We start from the raw sequence: 15,023 nt of genomic DNA on the forward strand, positions 1-15,023 counted from the left end.
TTCTACACATAAGCAGACAGAATCTATGCCATGGAACAGTAACACGGTCCTTCAAGTTTGACAGATAGTAGCATTGCTTCTGACATGGACTTGAGTGAAGGAAGCAGGTAGCGAAACTCGTTAATGCCGATTGCTTATGGAGCTGTTAATATGAGTCAGGATGGTTTTGCAGAAAGACTCTCCCTGCATCTCCGGACAGGACTACTTAAAACTCCTGTCCCATCTCGAAGAGTACTACCCTCCATAAGAGACTACACTTCTCAGCCAACCTCCTGTGACGAAAGGCAAAGAATGACTGGGGGATGAGGGAAGTCGGGGTTGGCTGGGGTGTCTTTGCCTCCTCCTGGTGGCCAGGTTCTGTATTTCCCAAAAGTAATGAATGCAGCTGTGGACTCTCCCCGTTTTAAGAAGAAAATACAGGTACATTATACACTAGATGTTTTTGTGCATAAATGTTTTGTAGTTGATCCATTTATATAGCCCATTGTGATGATTTTCAGACTCCTAAACCAAGCCCAAATCTATCAAATGAAGATTGAATTCTACAGATTCCTACTGCCCTTGTTTGTGTAATGTCTTTTCATATGCAGGGAAGTGGTGTGTGTGTGCGCTCTATTTTTGCTTTACCAGCCACTTTCAATGGGTGTCTCAGCCTAACCTCCTCAACAGTGCTAAATTGGGAGTTTCTAAATTTGTTTTAAAAAAGTTTTATACTGGACTTTTAGATCAGTATCTGTGCAAATTCTTACATGCAGTTACATGAAAGTTGAGGTACACAGTCCCTTTAAGCTCATTGCACTGTATAAACCATTACATATGCTTTGTGTGTGCTAACACTAAATAATATAGTAGTCTTGAGACATCTGAAGACCATTTTAATTCTTGTTTTTAAATCATGGTATATTACCACAATTGCAAACATCAGAAATGCATGTTGGTCAAAATGTGGACAAAATGAAAACAGACCAAATCTACAAAATTGATATTTTATTAAATGAAAGAAAATCTGTTCTGTGGATCAAATATGAAATAGAATATACAAAAAATTTACATTAGTCCTCTCAATTTAATAAAACCCTATTTCAGGCTATGCTATAGCTCATTTTTCCTCTAGATGGCCACAAATGAGTATGATTCCCATGACAGTATGTCACTTCAGTCTTATATTTTATACAGAGAGAGGAAAAGGTTAAAAATCTAAACACTGTTTTATAATAAATCCAAACTAGAGCACAAAGTAACTTATAAAAACATTAAATTTAGTCATTGTCATTAGAGGCATATGACATCTGTAAATTCTGCAACATTTGTATGACATTTTCTATATCTATACAAATATAAATTGTATTCCTTAAAAAAAAAAAAAAGTCCTATGTTGATATAGTCAGGAAGGACACAACTACAGATCTTGTTGACCCCTATCCCAAAAAAGTAACAAACTTTTCCATTATATAAAGCTCCAATGACAAGTCTTTGGCATAGCACAATAATTTCCCATAATACTTTTTTCTTCAAAAAGACAAAAAAGGATACGTTTGTTATGTAAAACACTTTTAAAACAATTTGCTCAAAATGTGTATAAAAACAGTCCCCTTTTGTGTTCTCAGCAAAATATACAGACATTTCTGAAAAGCAAAGTGAAAAAAAGGGATAACAACAAAAACAAAGAAAGCAATGAAAGTCCATTTATGCCAGCAACTACAAGAGCTACTAATGATTCCGGTGGCGGGAAGGATGTTATATGAAGTCATTAAGCTCAGCTTCAAGTGCTGCTGCCATTTCATCTGCTTCTGAGCTGCTTCCTTCTTCATCCTCATTGCTTGACTCTTTACTGGATTCACTTGCACCATCTTCCTCCTCCTCTTCCAATTTTCTCTTTTGGCCTCTATAAAAAAAAACAAAGACGATCAGCTGTAAAAATGTTAAGAAAATGTAACCAGTTTTTTTTTTTTTTTAGAAAATGGTAAAGTAAAAAAACAAAAAACAGTAAAGTCAAAATGAAAAACAGATTTACATAGGGCCTACAATTTTAAACTAATTTCCAATTTATTTCTATCTCCAAGTTTGCTTAGTTATCTTAGTATCCTTTGTTAAAAAGTAACCCTAGGTGAGCTCAAAAGCGTGGATGTGTCCTTAGCCATCTGTTTATCGCAATGTTATATATACAAAAACTTCTGCCATAGAATGCTACTACAACAGCAGTGTAAGTAACTATGTATAACATTGCTAAAAATATTGTTATATAATACAAAAACAAGGTATGAAGTATTAAGTGAACTATTAAAATAAACAATCTTTATATATCAATTCCTGAGTGCACTCAAAGGAGGGTTAGTGGTCACATTGCAAAGAGTGACACCAGGACTAATTTAAAAAGATAGCAATGGGGCTAAGGTATTGTGTGATGATAATAATACGGGCAGGCAGCAAACAATTCACATTCAATCAATTTGCAGAAACTAAAGGAGAAAGGGATGGTGAAATGCCTCAACATCCAAAAGAATGTACATCTATGCGTTCAAAGGCAGCCTCCTGCCTGCAAGTGTCCTGGGGGCTACCCATTCAGCCGATGTCTGACTGGTTCTGTATCGCTAATATCTCACTCGCACACAAGTTTTATTATTAGGTTAATTCAAAACAATGTAGAATGGAAATTCACAATACTAAAATCAAAGTTCTATTGTTAATCAGTTCAAAAGAAATTGTTGCAAGTATATCAAAATGTATCACAGATCACACGCGTCCCAAAGCCCCGCCCACCGACACGTTTTGTCACTGCCTACATGACTATGTCAGGGTTAGGGGCTGGCCCCGCTCATAGCGGTCTTATTTGTATCAAATTGTAGCCATGGTTACCAAGCACGGCTTGCCGTTTCATTATTTCAGAATGACATTCATAATATAGTAATGACAAATGTTTTTGGCATGTCTATATCCAAACTTCTGTGTTGCGCTTTCTGTTGGTTAAATATCCAAAAAGGATAACATATCTGTTTTGATGTCAACATTATGTTTATAACAATGATTCATAGCTATGTTGTCAATATAATGTTGTCTGTTACTAGGGGCAAAGTATCAATTCTTTCTCGGTTTGTCAGGGTTAGCTCACTAAAACACAGTGACAAATGTTAATCATTTCAGCCCTTAGTATTAACAGACTGTATCCCATTTTTCTAATTCCAAAATAAACATGCTTGGTAACCATGGTTACAATTTGATACAAATAAGACCGTTTTGAGCAGGGCCAGCTCTTGACCCTGAGAAAGTCACGTAGGCAGTGACGGAATGTGCTGGTAGGCGGGGCTAAGGGACGCGTGTGATCTGTGATACATTTTGATACACTCACAACAGTTTCTTTTGAACTGATTAACAATAGAACTTTGATTCTAGTATTGTGAATCTCCATACTACATTGATTTTTGAATTAACCTAATAATAAAACGTGTTGTACGAGTGAGATATTAGCGATACAGAACTAGTCAGACATCGGCTGAATGGGTAAACCCCCAGAGCACTTGCAGGCAGGAGGTCATCTTTGAGTGCACAGGTGTGCATGCTTTTGGTTGTTGAGGAATTTCTCCATCCCTTTCTCTTTTAGTTCATGCAAATTGATCGAATGTGATTTGTTTGCTAACTGCCAGGATTATTATTAACACACAATACCTTAGCCCCATTGCTATCTTTTTTAATTAGTCCTGGTGTCATTCTTTGCGATGTAGCAGGAAGGGGACTATGTGACCACTAACCCTCCTTTGAGTACACTCAGGAATTGATATTTTTTTAATACATTCTTAATGTTCATAAATAAAGATAGTTGATTTTAATCGTTCACTTAATACTCCACACCATGTTTTTTGTTTTATAATGTAGTGTTTAAATTCAACACAGTGGAGGTATAAAATATCCCTTTAAAACTATTCTATAAACATTGTTGTAAACACTGCTGACAGTTGGCTATGGACAAGTCCACATTCCTGAGCTCACCTAGGATTACTCTTTAACAAAAGAATACCAAGAGAACTAAGCAAAATTGATAATAGAAATATATGGGAAAGTTGCTTAATACTGCATGCTCTATCTGAATGGAATGTTTAAGTTTGACTTTACTGTCCCTTTAAATAAAAAAATTGTTATTCCGCACAAAATGGTAACAGATGCTCAACCATTAAATTTTAATTTAGCAATTATTTAATGTTATTGTTAATAAAACGATGAACAACTTACATTTTTAACAGAAACAGAGAAATTAAAAATGTGCAGTAGGTACTAGATTTTCATTTCTGAACACCTGCCGTGTTTTTTCACATCTTATGGTTGAATCACAGTATTCTATCATAAGATAGCAAGTAATTAACCATACAATCACAAGTAATTAACACCAGACATTTTATAACAGCTTCCTTTAGAAGTGATAGGGAAACATACAATAAAGTGAATAAAAATTGCTGTAATATACAAAAATATATGTTGTAAAATTTTAAATAAAGATTTCAATGTGAATGTAAGTGAATATACAGCCTGTTTAGTCCTCATTTGCTTGAAATAATTTGCTATAAAGTAAGAGTTGATGTGTTACACTGATCTTGAAAATGAGAATCTTAACTGTAGTCCTCAAGAACCATAACAGAATACATGTTAAAGACTTCCACACACAACTACATGCGAGTCAATGCAATGTTTAATCCTTAACGCAAAAAAGAAAAATCACCAAGAACTTCTCGGACAGTAAATTCAAAATTAAAGGGACAGTAAAGTCATAGACAGAGCATACAACTTTTAAACAACTTTCCAATGTACTTCTATTATTTAATTTGCTTCCTTCTCTTGTTATCCTTTGCTGAAAGGTTTATCTAGGTAAGCTCAGGAGCAGCAAAGAACCTAGGTTCTAGCTGCTGATTGGTGGCTGCATATATATTTACTGATCGTCATCGGCTCACCCATGTGTTCATTTAGAAACCAGTAGTGCATTGCTGCTCCTTCAAGAAATGATACCAAGATAATGAAGCACATTTGATAGTAGACGTAAACTGGAAAGTTGTTTAAATTTGTATGTTTTATCTAAATCATGAAAGAAAAATGTTGGGTTTCATATCCCTTTAAACTTTCACTATACAGACAGAGCAGACAATTTTAAACAGTTCCCCATTTACTTTTGAAAGAAAATTAACTCCATTCTCTTGGTATCCTTTGTTGAAGAGTAAACCTAGGTAGGCGTATAGGACCTCCAGAATGTGCACGTGTCTTTAGCACTCTATGGTAATCTGTGTTTGCTAATATGTATAGCACTGCTACAATGTTGCAAACACTGCTGCCATAAAGTCACGTGCACAATCAGTAGGTTCTTTTAGCCTATGTAGATTTACTCTTCAGTCAAAGATACCAAGAGAATTAAGCAAATCTGACAAGTAAACTGAAGAGTTGTTTCAAATTACATGCTCTATCTATACCATAAAGGTTCAAATTTTGAATTTACTGTCCCTTCAAACCTATTTTAAAATGGCTGCCACTTCCTAGGTAAACAGTGCAGTTTTACATTTATAGGAGTAGTGAGGGACATTCAGATTGAGAAAGTGATTAGGTTATGGTCTACTAGAAATAACAAGTGCAGCTTAATAAAAAAATAAAAACTATTTTTTTGCCAGAAAGTTTACTTAACACCCACATAAACAGGTTACTTATGCTTAGTACAAACAATTTTGCTATATAGATTAATTTAACAGTTCTTAGTATAAAAACCAATTGCTATATAGATTACTTATTTTGTTTGCGTTTATGTAAATATTGAGTTGTCCAATGCTCCCTTGAAAGATTGAAATGCAAATGGTGTAGTCAAGGTTTCCTTCAAAATGCTGCAAATTGTCTAAACCTGATACATACTAGACTGTGACCGCTTAGAGAAGGGAACAAACTCATTTACCGCTAGCCATAATAGACCACTATTAAATGAGAAGACAAACTTACTACAAAGGTTTTCAAGTAGTTTTGTAAATCATTAAAACAGACATAAAACACCTTCGGCTAGATTACGAGTTTTTGTCGGTAAGGCTTGCGGGGCTAACAAGCAGTTTAAGCTCACCGCTCACCTACAAACAGCGCTGGTATTACAGGTTTTTTTAAACCCGGAGTTAGCCGCAAAAAGTGAGCGGAGAGCAAAATTTAGCTCCACATCTCACCTCAATACCAGCGCTGCTTATGGTAGCGGTGAGCTGGCTAAACATGCTTGTGCACGATTTCCCCATAGTAATCAATGGGGCTGATTCGGCTGAAAAAAAGTCTAACACCTGCAAAAAAGCAGTGTTCAGCTCCTAACATAGCCCCATTGATTCCTATGGTGAAATACATTTTATGTCTACACCTAACACCCTAACATGAACCCCGAGTCTAAACACCCCTAATATTACACTTATTAACCCCTAATATGCCGCCCCCGACATCGCCGCAACCTACATTATATTATTAACCCCTTATCTGCCGCTCCGGACACCGCCGCCACCTACATTATACTTATGAACCCCTAATCTGTCGCCCCCAACATCGCCGACACCTACATTATAGTTATTAACCCCTATTCTGCCACCCCCAATGTCGTCGCAACCTACCTACAATTATTAACCCCTAATCTGCCGCCCTCAACGTCGCCGCCACTATAATAAAGTTATTAACCCCTAAACCTAAGTCTAACCCTAACTTAAATATAATTTAAATAAAAATACTATTATTAAATAAATTATTCCTATTTAAAACTAAATACTTACCTATAAAATAAACCATAAGATAGCTACAATATAACTAATAGTTACATTGTATCTATCTTAGGGTTTATTTTTATTTTACAGGCAACTTTGTATCTATTTTAACTAGGTAGAATAGTTATTAAATAATTATTAACTATTTAATAACTTCCTAGTTAAAATAAATACAAATATACCTGTAAAATAAATCCTAACCTAAGTTACAATTACACCTAACACTACACTATCATTAAATAAATTACATAAATTAACTACAATTAAATTAAATAAACTAAATTACGAAGAAAAAAAACCCTCTAAATGACAGATTTTTTTTTTTTACAATTTTTTAAAACTAATTACACCTAATCTAATCCCCCTAATAAAATAAAAAAGCCCCCCAAAATAATAAAAATCCCTACCCTATACTAAATTACAAATAGCCCTTAAAAGGGCCTTTTGCGGGGCATTGCCCCAAAGTAATCAGCTCTTTTACCTGTAAAAAAAAGACAATACCCCCCCAACATTACAACCCACCACCCACACACCCAACCCTACTCTAAAACCCACCCAATCCCCCCTTAATAGAAACAGAATTTATGCTTACCTGATAAATTACTTTCTCTTACGGTGTATCCAGTCCACGGATTCATCCTTACTTGTGGGATATTCTCATTCCCTACAGGAAGTGGCAAAGAGAGCACACAGCAAAGCTGTCCATATAGCTCCCCCTCAGGCTCCGCCCCCCCCAGTCATTCGACCGACGGTTAGGAGAAAAAGGAGAAACCATAGGGTGCAGTGGTGACTAGAGAAAGGATGACTGAACATACCTTGTAGCAGTGAAGCCTGCAAACTGTTCCCCCCAACTGAAGTTTTTTTGTACTCCTCAGTCCTGTGTGGGAACAGCAGTGGATTTTAGTTACAACATGCTAAAATAATTTTCCTCTCAGCAGAATTCTTCTTCCCTTTCTGCTAGAGAGTAAATAGTACAAACCGGCACTATTTAAAAATAACAAACTTTTGATTGAAGATATAAAAACTACAAATCTAACACCACATTCACTTTACCCTCCCGTGGAGATGCTACTTGTTAGAGCGGCAAAGAAAATGACTGGGGGGGCGGAGCCTGAGGGGGAGCTATATGGACAGCTTTAATGTGTGCTCTCTTTGCCACTTCCTGTAGGGAATGAGAATATCCCACAAGGATGAATCCGTGGACTGGATACACCTTGTAAGAGAAACCTAACACTACCCCCTTGAAGACCACCCTAACTTGAGACGTCTTCACCCAACCGGGCAGAAGAGGTCCTCCAGACGGCCAGAAGTCTTCATCCAGGCGGCATCTTCTATCTTCATCCATTTGTAGCGGGTCCATCTTCAAGACATCCGACGCGGAGCATCCTCTTCTTCAGACGACTAACACTAAATGACGGTACCTTTAAGTGACGTCATCCAAGATGGCGTCCCTTCAATTCCGATTGGCTGATAGAATTCTATCAGCCAATCGGAATTAAGGTAGAAAAAAATCCTATTGGCTGAGCCAACCCGCATGTGTAGAAGTATGATTTGGTAGGGAACTCGCCTCTCGGAGGACAGAACCCCCAGAGGCGGATGGCTCAGCAGTCCCTTGATTCCCCGAGCCCGAGGAGCCAGGCGCTCTGAAACGTCATATGGAACAAAACTAGTTGACAGGTGTCAACGAGGCCACTCCGGATTCATCACCAGACACAGAATCTGAAATTAAAATAGTCTCAGTATCAGAATCCTCCGTAACTGAATCTGAAATTAACACAGTCTCAGCATCAGAATCCTCCATAACTGGATAGAGGATATTTAAATATGGACTAAAATAGTAAAAACAAAAATGGCACCTGACACCCCCAATGGCTGGGGCACTCACCCCCTCCTATGACCAGACCCCTGCGGACTAGAAAATTTCCTTCGCCACGAGGTCGGGAATGCTGAAATGGAAAAACGGAACGTAACCACACCCGAACACAAGGTGAACCGTACAGTCTAAAAAAAGAAAATTTATGCTTACCTGAAAAATGTATTTCTTTTTTGACAAGATGAGTCCACGGATCATCTTAATTACTAATGGGATATTCACCTCCTGGTCAGCAGGAGGCGGCAAAGAGCACCACAGCAGAGCTGTTAAATAGCTCCTCCCTTGCCTCCCACTCCAGTCATTCGACCGAAGTTAAGGATAGAAAGGAAAAACCAAGGTGCAGAGGTGTCTGAAGTTTACAATAACCAACAACCTGTTTTACAAGAACAGGGCGGGCCGTGGACTCATCGTGTCAAAAACATAATTTATGCTTACCTGATAAATTCCTTTCTTCTGTTGTGTGATCAGTCCACGGGTCATCATTACTTCTGGGATATAACTCCTCCCCAACAGGAAATGCAAGAGGATTCACCCAGCAGAGCTGCATATAGCTCCTCCCCTCTACGTTACTCCCAGTCATTCGACCAAGAATCAACGAGAAAGGAGAAACCAAGGGTGAAGTGGTGACTGGAGTATAATTTAAAAGATATTTACCTGCCTTAAAAAACAGGGCGGGCCGTGGACTGATCACACAACAGAAGAAAGGAATTTATCAGGTAAGCATAAATTATGTTTTCTTCTGTTATGTGTGATCAGTCCACGGGTCATCATTACTTCTGGGATACCAATACCAAAGCAAAAGTACACGGATGACGGGAGGGATAGGCAGGCTCATTATACAGAAGGAACCACTGCCTGAAGAACCTTTCTCCCAAAAATAGCCTCCGAAGAAGCAAAAGTGTCAAATTTGTAAAATTTGGAAAAAGTATGAAGCGAAGACCAAGTTGCAGCCTTGCAAATCTGTTCAACAGAGGCCTCATTCTTAAAGGCCCAAGTGGAAGCCACAGCTCTAGTAGAATGGGCTGTAATTCTTTCAGGAGGCTGCTGTCCAGCAGTCTCATAGGCTAAACGAATTATGATACGAAGCCAGAAGGAGAGAGAGGTAGCCGAAGCCTTATGACCTCTCCTCTGACCAGAGTACACGACAAACAGGGAAGACGTTTGTCGAAAATCCTTAGTTGCCTGCAAGTAGAACTTGAGGGCACGAACTACATCCAGATTGTGTAGAAGACGTTCCTTCTTTGAAGAAGGATTTGGGCATAAAGAAGGAACAACAATCTCTTGATTGATGTTCCTGTTAGTGACTACCTTAGGTAAGAACCCAGGTTTAGTACGCAGAACTACCTTATCTGAATGAAAAATCAAATAAGGAGAATCACAATGTAAAGCTGATAACTCAGAGACTCTCCGAGCCGAAGAAATAGCCATTAAAAATAACACTTTCAAGATAACAACTTTATATCAATGAAATGAAGGGGTTCAAACGGAACTCCTTGTAGAACGTTAAGAACAAGGTTTAAACTCCATGGCGGAGCAACAGTTTTAAACACAGGCTTGATTCTAGCTAAAGCCTGACAAAAGGCCTGGACGTCTGGATTTTCTGACAGACGCCTGTGCAACAGGATGGACAGAGCTGAGATCTGTCCCTTTAATGAACTAGCCGATAAACCCTTTTCTAAACCTTCTTGTAGAAAGGACAATATCCTAGGAATCCTAACCTTACTCCAGGAGTAACCTTTGGATTCGCACCAGTATAGGTATTTACGCCATATCTTATGGTAAATCCTTCTGGTAACAGGCTTCCTAGCCTGTATCAGGGTATCAATAACCGACTCAGAAAAACCACGTTTTGATAAAATCAAGCGTTCAATTTCCAAGCAGTCAGCTTCAGAAAAGTTAGATTTTGATGTTTGAATGGACCCTGTATCAGAAGGTCCTGTCTTAGAGGTAGAGACCAAGGCGGACAGGATGACATGTCCACTAGATCTGCATACCAAGTCCTGCGTGGCCATGCAGGCGCTATTAGAATCACTGATGCTCTCTCCTGTTTGATTTTGGCAATCAATCGAGGAAGCAGCGGGAAGGGTGGAAACACATAAGCCATCCCGAAGTTCCAAGGTGCTGTCAAAGCATCTATCAGAACCGCTCCCGGATCCCTGGATCTGGACCCGTAGCGAGGAAGTTTGGCGTTCTGGCGAGACGCCATGAGATCTATCTCTGGTTTGCCCCAACGTCGAAGTATTTGGGCAAAGACCTTCGGATGAAGTTCCCACTCCCCCGGATGAAAAGTCTGGCGACTCAAGAAATCCGCCTCCCAGTTCTCCACTCCCGGGATGTGGATTGCTGACAGGTGGCAAGAGTGAGACTCTGCCCAGCGAATTATCTTTGATACTTCCATCATTGCTAGGGAGCTTCTTGTCCCTCCTTGATGGTTGATGTAAGCTACAGTCGTGATGTTGTCCGATGAAACCTGATGAACCCCCGAGTTTTTAACTGGGGCCAAGCCAGAAGGGCATTGAGAACTGCTCTCAATTCCAGAATGTTTATTGGCAGGAGACTTTCCTCCTGATTCCATTGTCCCTGAGCCTTCAGAGAATTCCAGACAGCGCCCCAACCTAGTAGGCTGGCGTCTGTTGTTACAATTGTCCAGTCCGGCCTGCTGAATGGCATCCCCCTGGACAGATGTGGCCGAGAAAGCCACCATAGAAGAGAGTTTCTGGTCTCTTGATCCAGATTCAGAGTAGGGGACAAGTCTGAGTAATCCCCATTCCACTGACTCAGCATGCACAATTGCAGCGGTCTGAGATGTAGACGTGCAAAGGGTACTATGTCCATTGCTGCTACCATTAAGCCGATCACCTCCATGCATTGAGCTACTGACGGGAGTTGAATGGAATGAAGGGCACGGCATGCATTTAGAAGCTTTGTTAATCTGTCTTCTGTCAGATAAATCTTCATTTCTACAGAATCTATAAGAGTCCCCAAGAATGGAACTCTTGTGAGAGGAAAGAGAGAACTCTTCTTTTCGTTCACTTTCCATCCATGCGACCTTAGAAACTAACTCTGTATGAGACTTGGCAGTTTGAAAGCTTGAAGCTTGTATCAGAATGTCGTCTAGGTACGGAGCTACCGAAATTCCTTGCGGTCTTAGTACCGCCAGAAGGGCACCCAGAACCTTTGTGAAGATTCTTGGAGCCGTAGCCAATCCGAATGGAAGAGCTACAAACTGGTAATGCCTGTCTAAGAAGGCAAACCTTAGATACCGGTAATGATCTTTGTGAATCGGTATGTGAAGGTAAGCATCCTTTAAATCCACTGTGGTCATGTACTGACCCTTTTGGATCATGGGTAAGATTGTCCGAATAGTTTCCATTTTGAACGATGGAACTCTTAGGAATTTGTTTAGGATCTTTAAATCCAAGATTGGCCTGAAAGTTCCCTCTTTTTTGGGAACCACAAACAGGTTTGAGTAAAACCCTTGTCCTTGTTCCGACCGCGGAACCGGATGGATCACTCCCATTAATAACAGATCTTGTACACAGCGTAGAAACGCTTCTTTCTTTATCTGGTTTGTTGACAACCTTGACAGATGAAATCTCCCTCTTGGGGGAGAGAATTTGAAGTCTAGAAGGTATCCCTGAGATATGATCTCTAGCGCCCAGGGATCCTGAACATCTCTTGCCCAAGCCTGGGCGAAGAGAGAGAGTCTGCCCCCTACTAGATCCGGTCCCGGATCGGGGGCCCTCGATTCATGCTGTCTTAGGGGCAGCAGCAGGTTTCCTGGCCTGCTTGCCCTTGTTCCAGGACTGGTTAGGTTTCCAGCCTTGTCTGTAACGAGCAACAGCTCCTTCCTGTTTTGGTGCAGTGGAAGTTGGTGCTGCTCCTGCTTTGAAATTCCGAAAGGGACGAAAATTAGACTGTCTAGCCTTAGCTTTGGCCTTGTCTTGAGGCAGGGCGTGGCCCTTACCTCCTGTAATGTCAGCGATAATTTCTTTCAAACCGGGCCCAAATAAAGTTTGCCCCTTGAAAGGTATATTAAGTAATTTGGACTTAGAAGTTACATCAGCTGACCAGGATTTTAGCCACAGCGCCCTACGTGCCTGAATGGCGAATCCTGAGTTCTTAGCCGTAAGTTTGGTTAAATGTACTACGGCCTCCGAAATGAATGAATTAGCTAGCTTAAGGACTCTAAGCCTGTCCGTAATGTCGTCCAGCGTAGCTGAACTAAGGTTCTCTTCCAGAGACTCAATCCAAAATGCTGCCGCAGCCGTAATCGGCGCGATGCATGCAAGGGGTTGCAATATAAAACCTTGTTGAACAAACATTTTCTTAAGGTAACCCTCTAATTTTTTATCCATTGGATCTGAAAAAGCACAGCTATCCTCCACCGGGATAGTGGTACGCTTAGCTAAAGTAGAAACTGCTCCCTCCACCTTAGGGACCGTTTGCCATAAGTCCCGTGTGGTGGCGTCTATTGGAAACATCTTTCTAAATATTGGAGGGGGTGAGAACGGCACACCGGGTCTATCCCACTCCTTAGTAACAATTTCAGTTAGTCTCTTAGGTATAGGAAAAACGTCAGTACTCGCCGGTACCGCAAAGTATTTATCCAACCTACACAATTTCTCTGGTATTGCAACAGTGTTACAATCATTAAGAGCCGCTAAAACCTCCCCTAGTAATACACGGAGGTTCTCCAATTTAAATTTAAAATTTGAAATATCTGAATCCAATCTGTTTGGATCAGAACCGTCACCCACAGAATGAAGCTCTCCGTCCTCATGCTCTGCAAGCTGTGACGCAGTATCAGACATGGCTCTAGTATTATCAGCGCACTCTGTTCTCACCCCAGAGTGATCACGCTTGCCTCTTAGTTCTGGTAATTTAGCCAAAACTTCAGTCATAACAGTAGCCATATCTTGTAATGTTATCTGTAATGGCCGCCCAGATGTACTAGGCGCCACAATATCACGCACTTCCCGGCCGGGAGATGCAGGTACTGACACGTGAGGCGAGTTAGTCGGCATAACTCTCCCCTCGCTGTTTGGTGAAATTTGTTCAATTTGTACAGATTGGCTTTTATTTAAAGTAGCATCAATACAGTTAGTACATAAATTTCTATTGGGCTCCACCTTGGCATTGGAACAAATGACACAGGTATCTTCCTCTGAATCAGACATGTTTAACACACTAGCAAATAAACTTGCAACTTGGTTACAATCTTATTTAACAAAAACGTACTGTGCCTCAAAGAAGCACTAAACGATTAAATGACAGTTGAAATAATGAACTGAAAAACAGTTATAGCATCAATCCTTGAAAACAACACAACTTTTAGCAAAGGTTTGTTCCCATTAGTAAAGTAACAATAATTAAATTTGAAACGTAAAAATTACAGAGCAACGTTTTTAATCACAGTCAATATATAAGTCTCACAGCTCTGCTGAGAGAATCTACCTCCCTCCAAAGAAGTTTGAAGACCCCTGAGTTCTGTTAGAGATGAACCGGATCATGCAGGAAATACAAGAGTAACTGACTGGAAATTTTTGATGCGTAGCAAAGAGCGCCAAAAACGGCCCCTCCCCCTCACACACAGCAGTGAGAGAGAAACGAAACTGTCACAATTAAAACAAGCAACTGCCAAGTGGAAAAATAATGCCCAAACATTTATTCACTCAGTACCTCAGAAAATGCAAACGATTCTACATTCCAGCAAAAACGTTTAACATAATAAATACCTATTAAAAGGTTTAATGTACTTTTTACAGAGTAATTCCAGTGAAGTACCATCCCCAGAATACTGAAGCGTAGAGTATACATACATGTCATTATAACGGTATGGCAGGATTTTCTCATCAATTCCATTCAGAAAATAAAAACTGCTACATACCTCAATGCAGATTCATCTGCCCGCTGTCCCCTGATCTGAAGCTTTTACCTCCCTCAGATGGCCGAGAAACAGCAATATGATCTTAACTACTCCGGTTAAAATCATAGTAAAAAACTCTGGTAGATTCTTCTTCAAACTCTGCCAGAGAGGCAATAACACGCTCCGGTGCTATTGTAAAATAACAAACTTTTGATTGAAGTTATAAAAACTAAGTATAATCACCATAGTCCTCTCACACATCCTATCTAGTCGTTGGGTGCAAGAGAATGACTGGGAGTGACGTAGAGGGGAGGAGCTATATGCAGCTCTGCTGGGTGAATCCTCTTGCATTTCCTGTTGGGGAGGAGTTATATCCCAGAAGTAATGATGACCCGTGGACTGATCACACATAACAGAAGAAAAATAAATAAATTTATCAGGTAAACATAAATTTTCTTTTCTTTTTTATGACACGGATCATCTGAATTACTAATGGGATTCAATACCCAAGCTAGAGTACACAGATGATACGGGA

The 15,023-nt window shown here is 39.9% G+C and overlaps 1 protein-coding gene across 1 annotated transcript in view; it reads right to left on the reverse strand.

Moving 5' to 3' along the window:
* Positions 1-970: 970 nt before the first annotated feature.
* Positions 971-15,023, reverse strand: part of CTDP1 (CTD phosphatase subunit 1) — a 750,130-nt gene continuing 736,077 nt past the window's right edge. The window contains exon 13 of the mRNA XM_053715845.1: positions 971-1,885. Coding sequence (XP_053571820.1) covers positions 1,738-1,885 — 148 coding nt within the window. The 3' untranslated portion in view covers positions 971-1,737. The remainder of the gene's footprint in view (positions 1,886-15,023) is intronic.

The sequence above is a fragment of the Bombina bombina genome, chromosome 5 (genome assembly GCF_027579735.1).
Source record: "Bombina bombina isolate aBomBom1 chromosome 5, aBomBom1.pri, whole genome shotgun sequence".
NCBI lineage: Eukaryota > Metazoa > Chordata > Amphibia > Anura > Bombinatoridae > Bombina > Bombina bombina.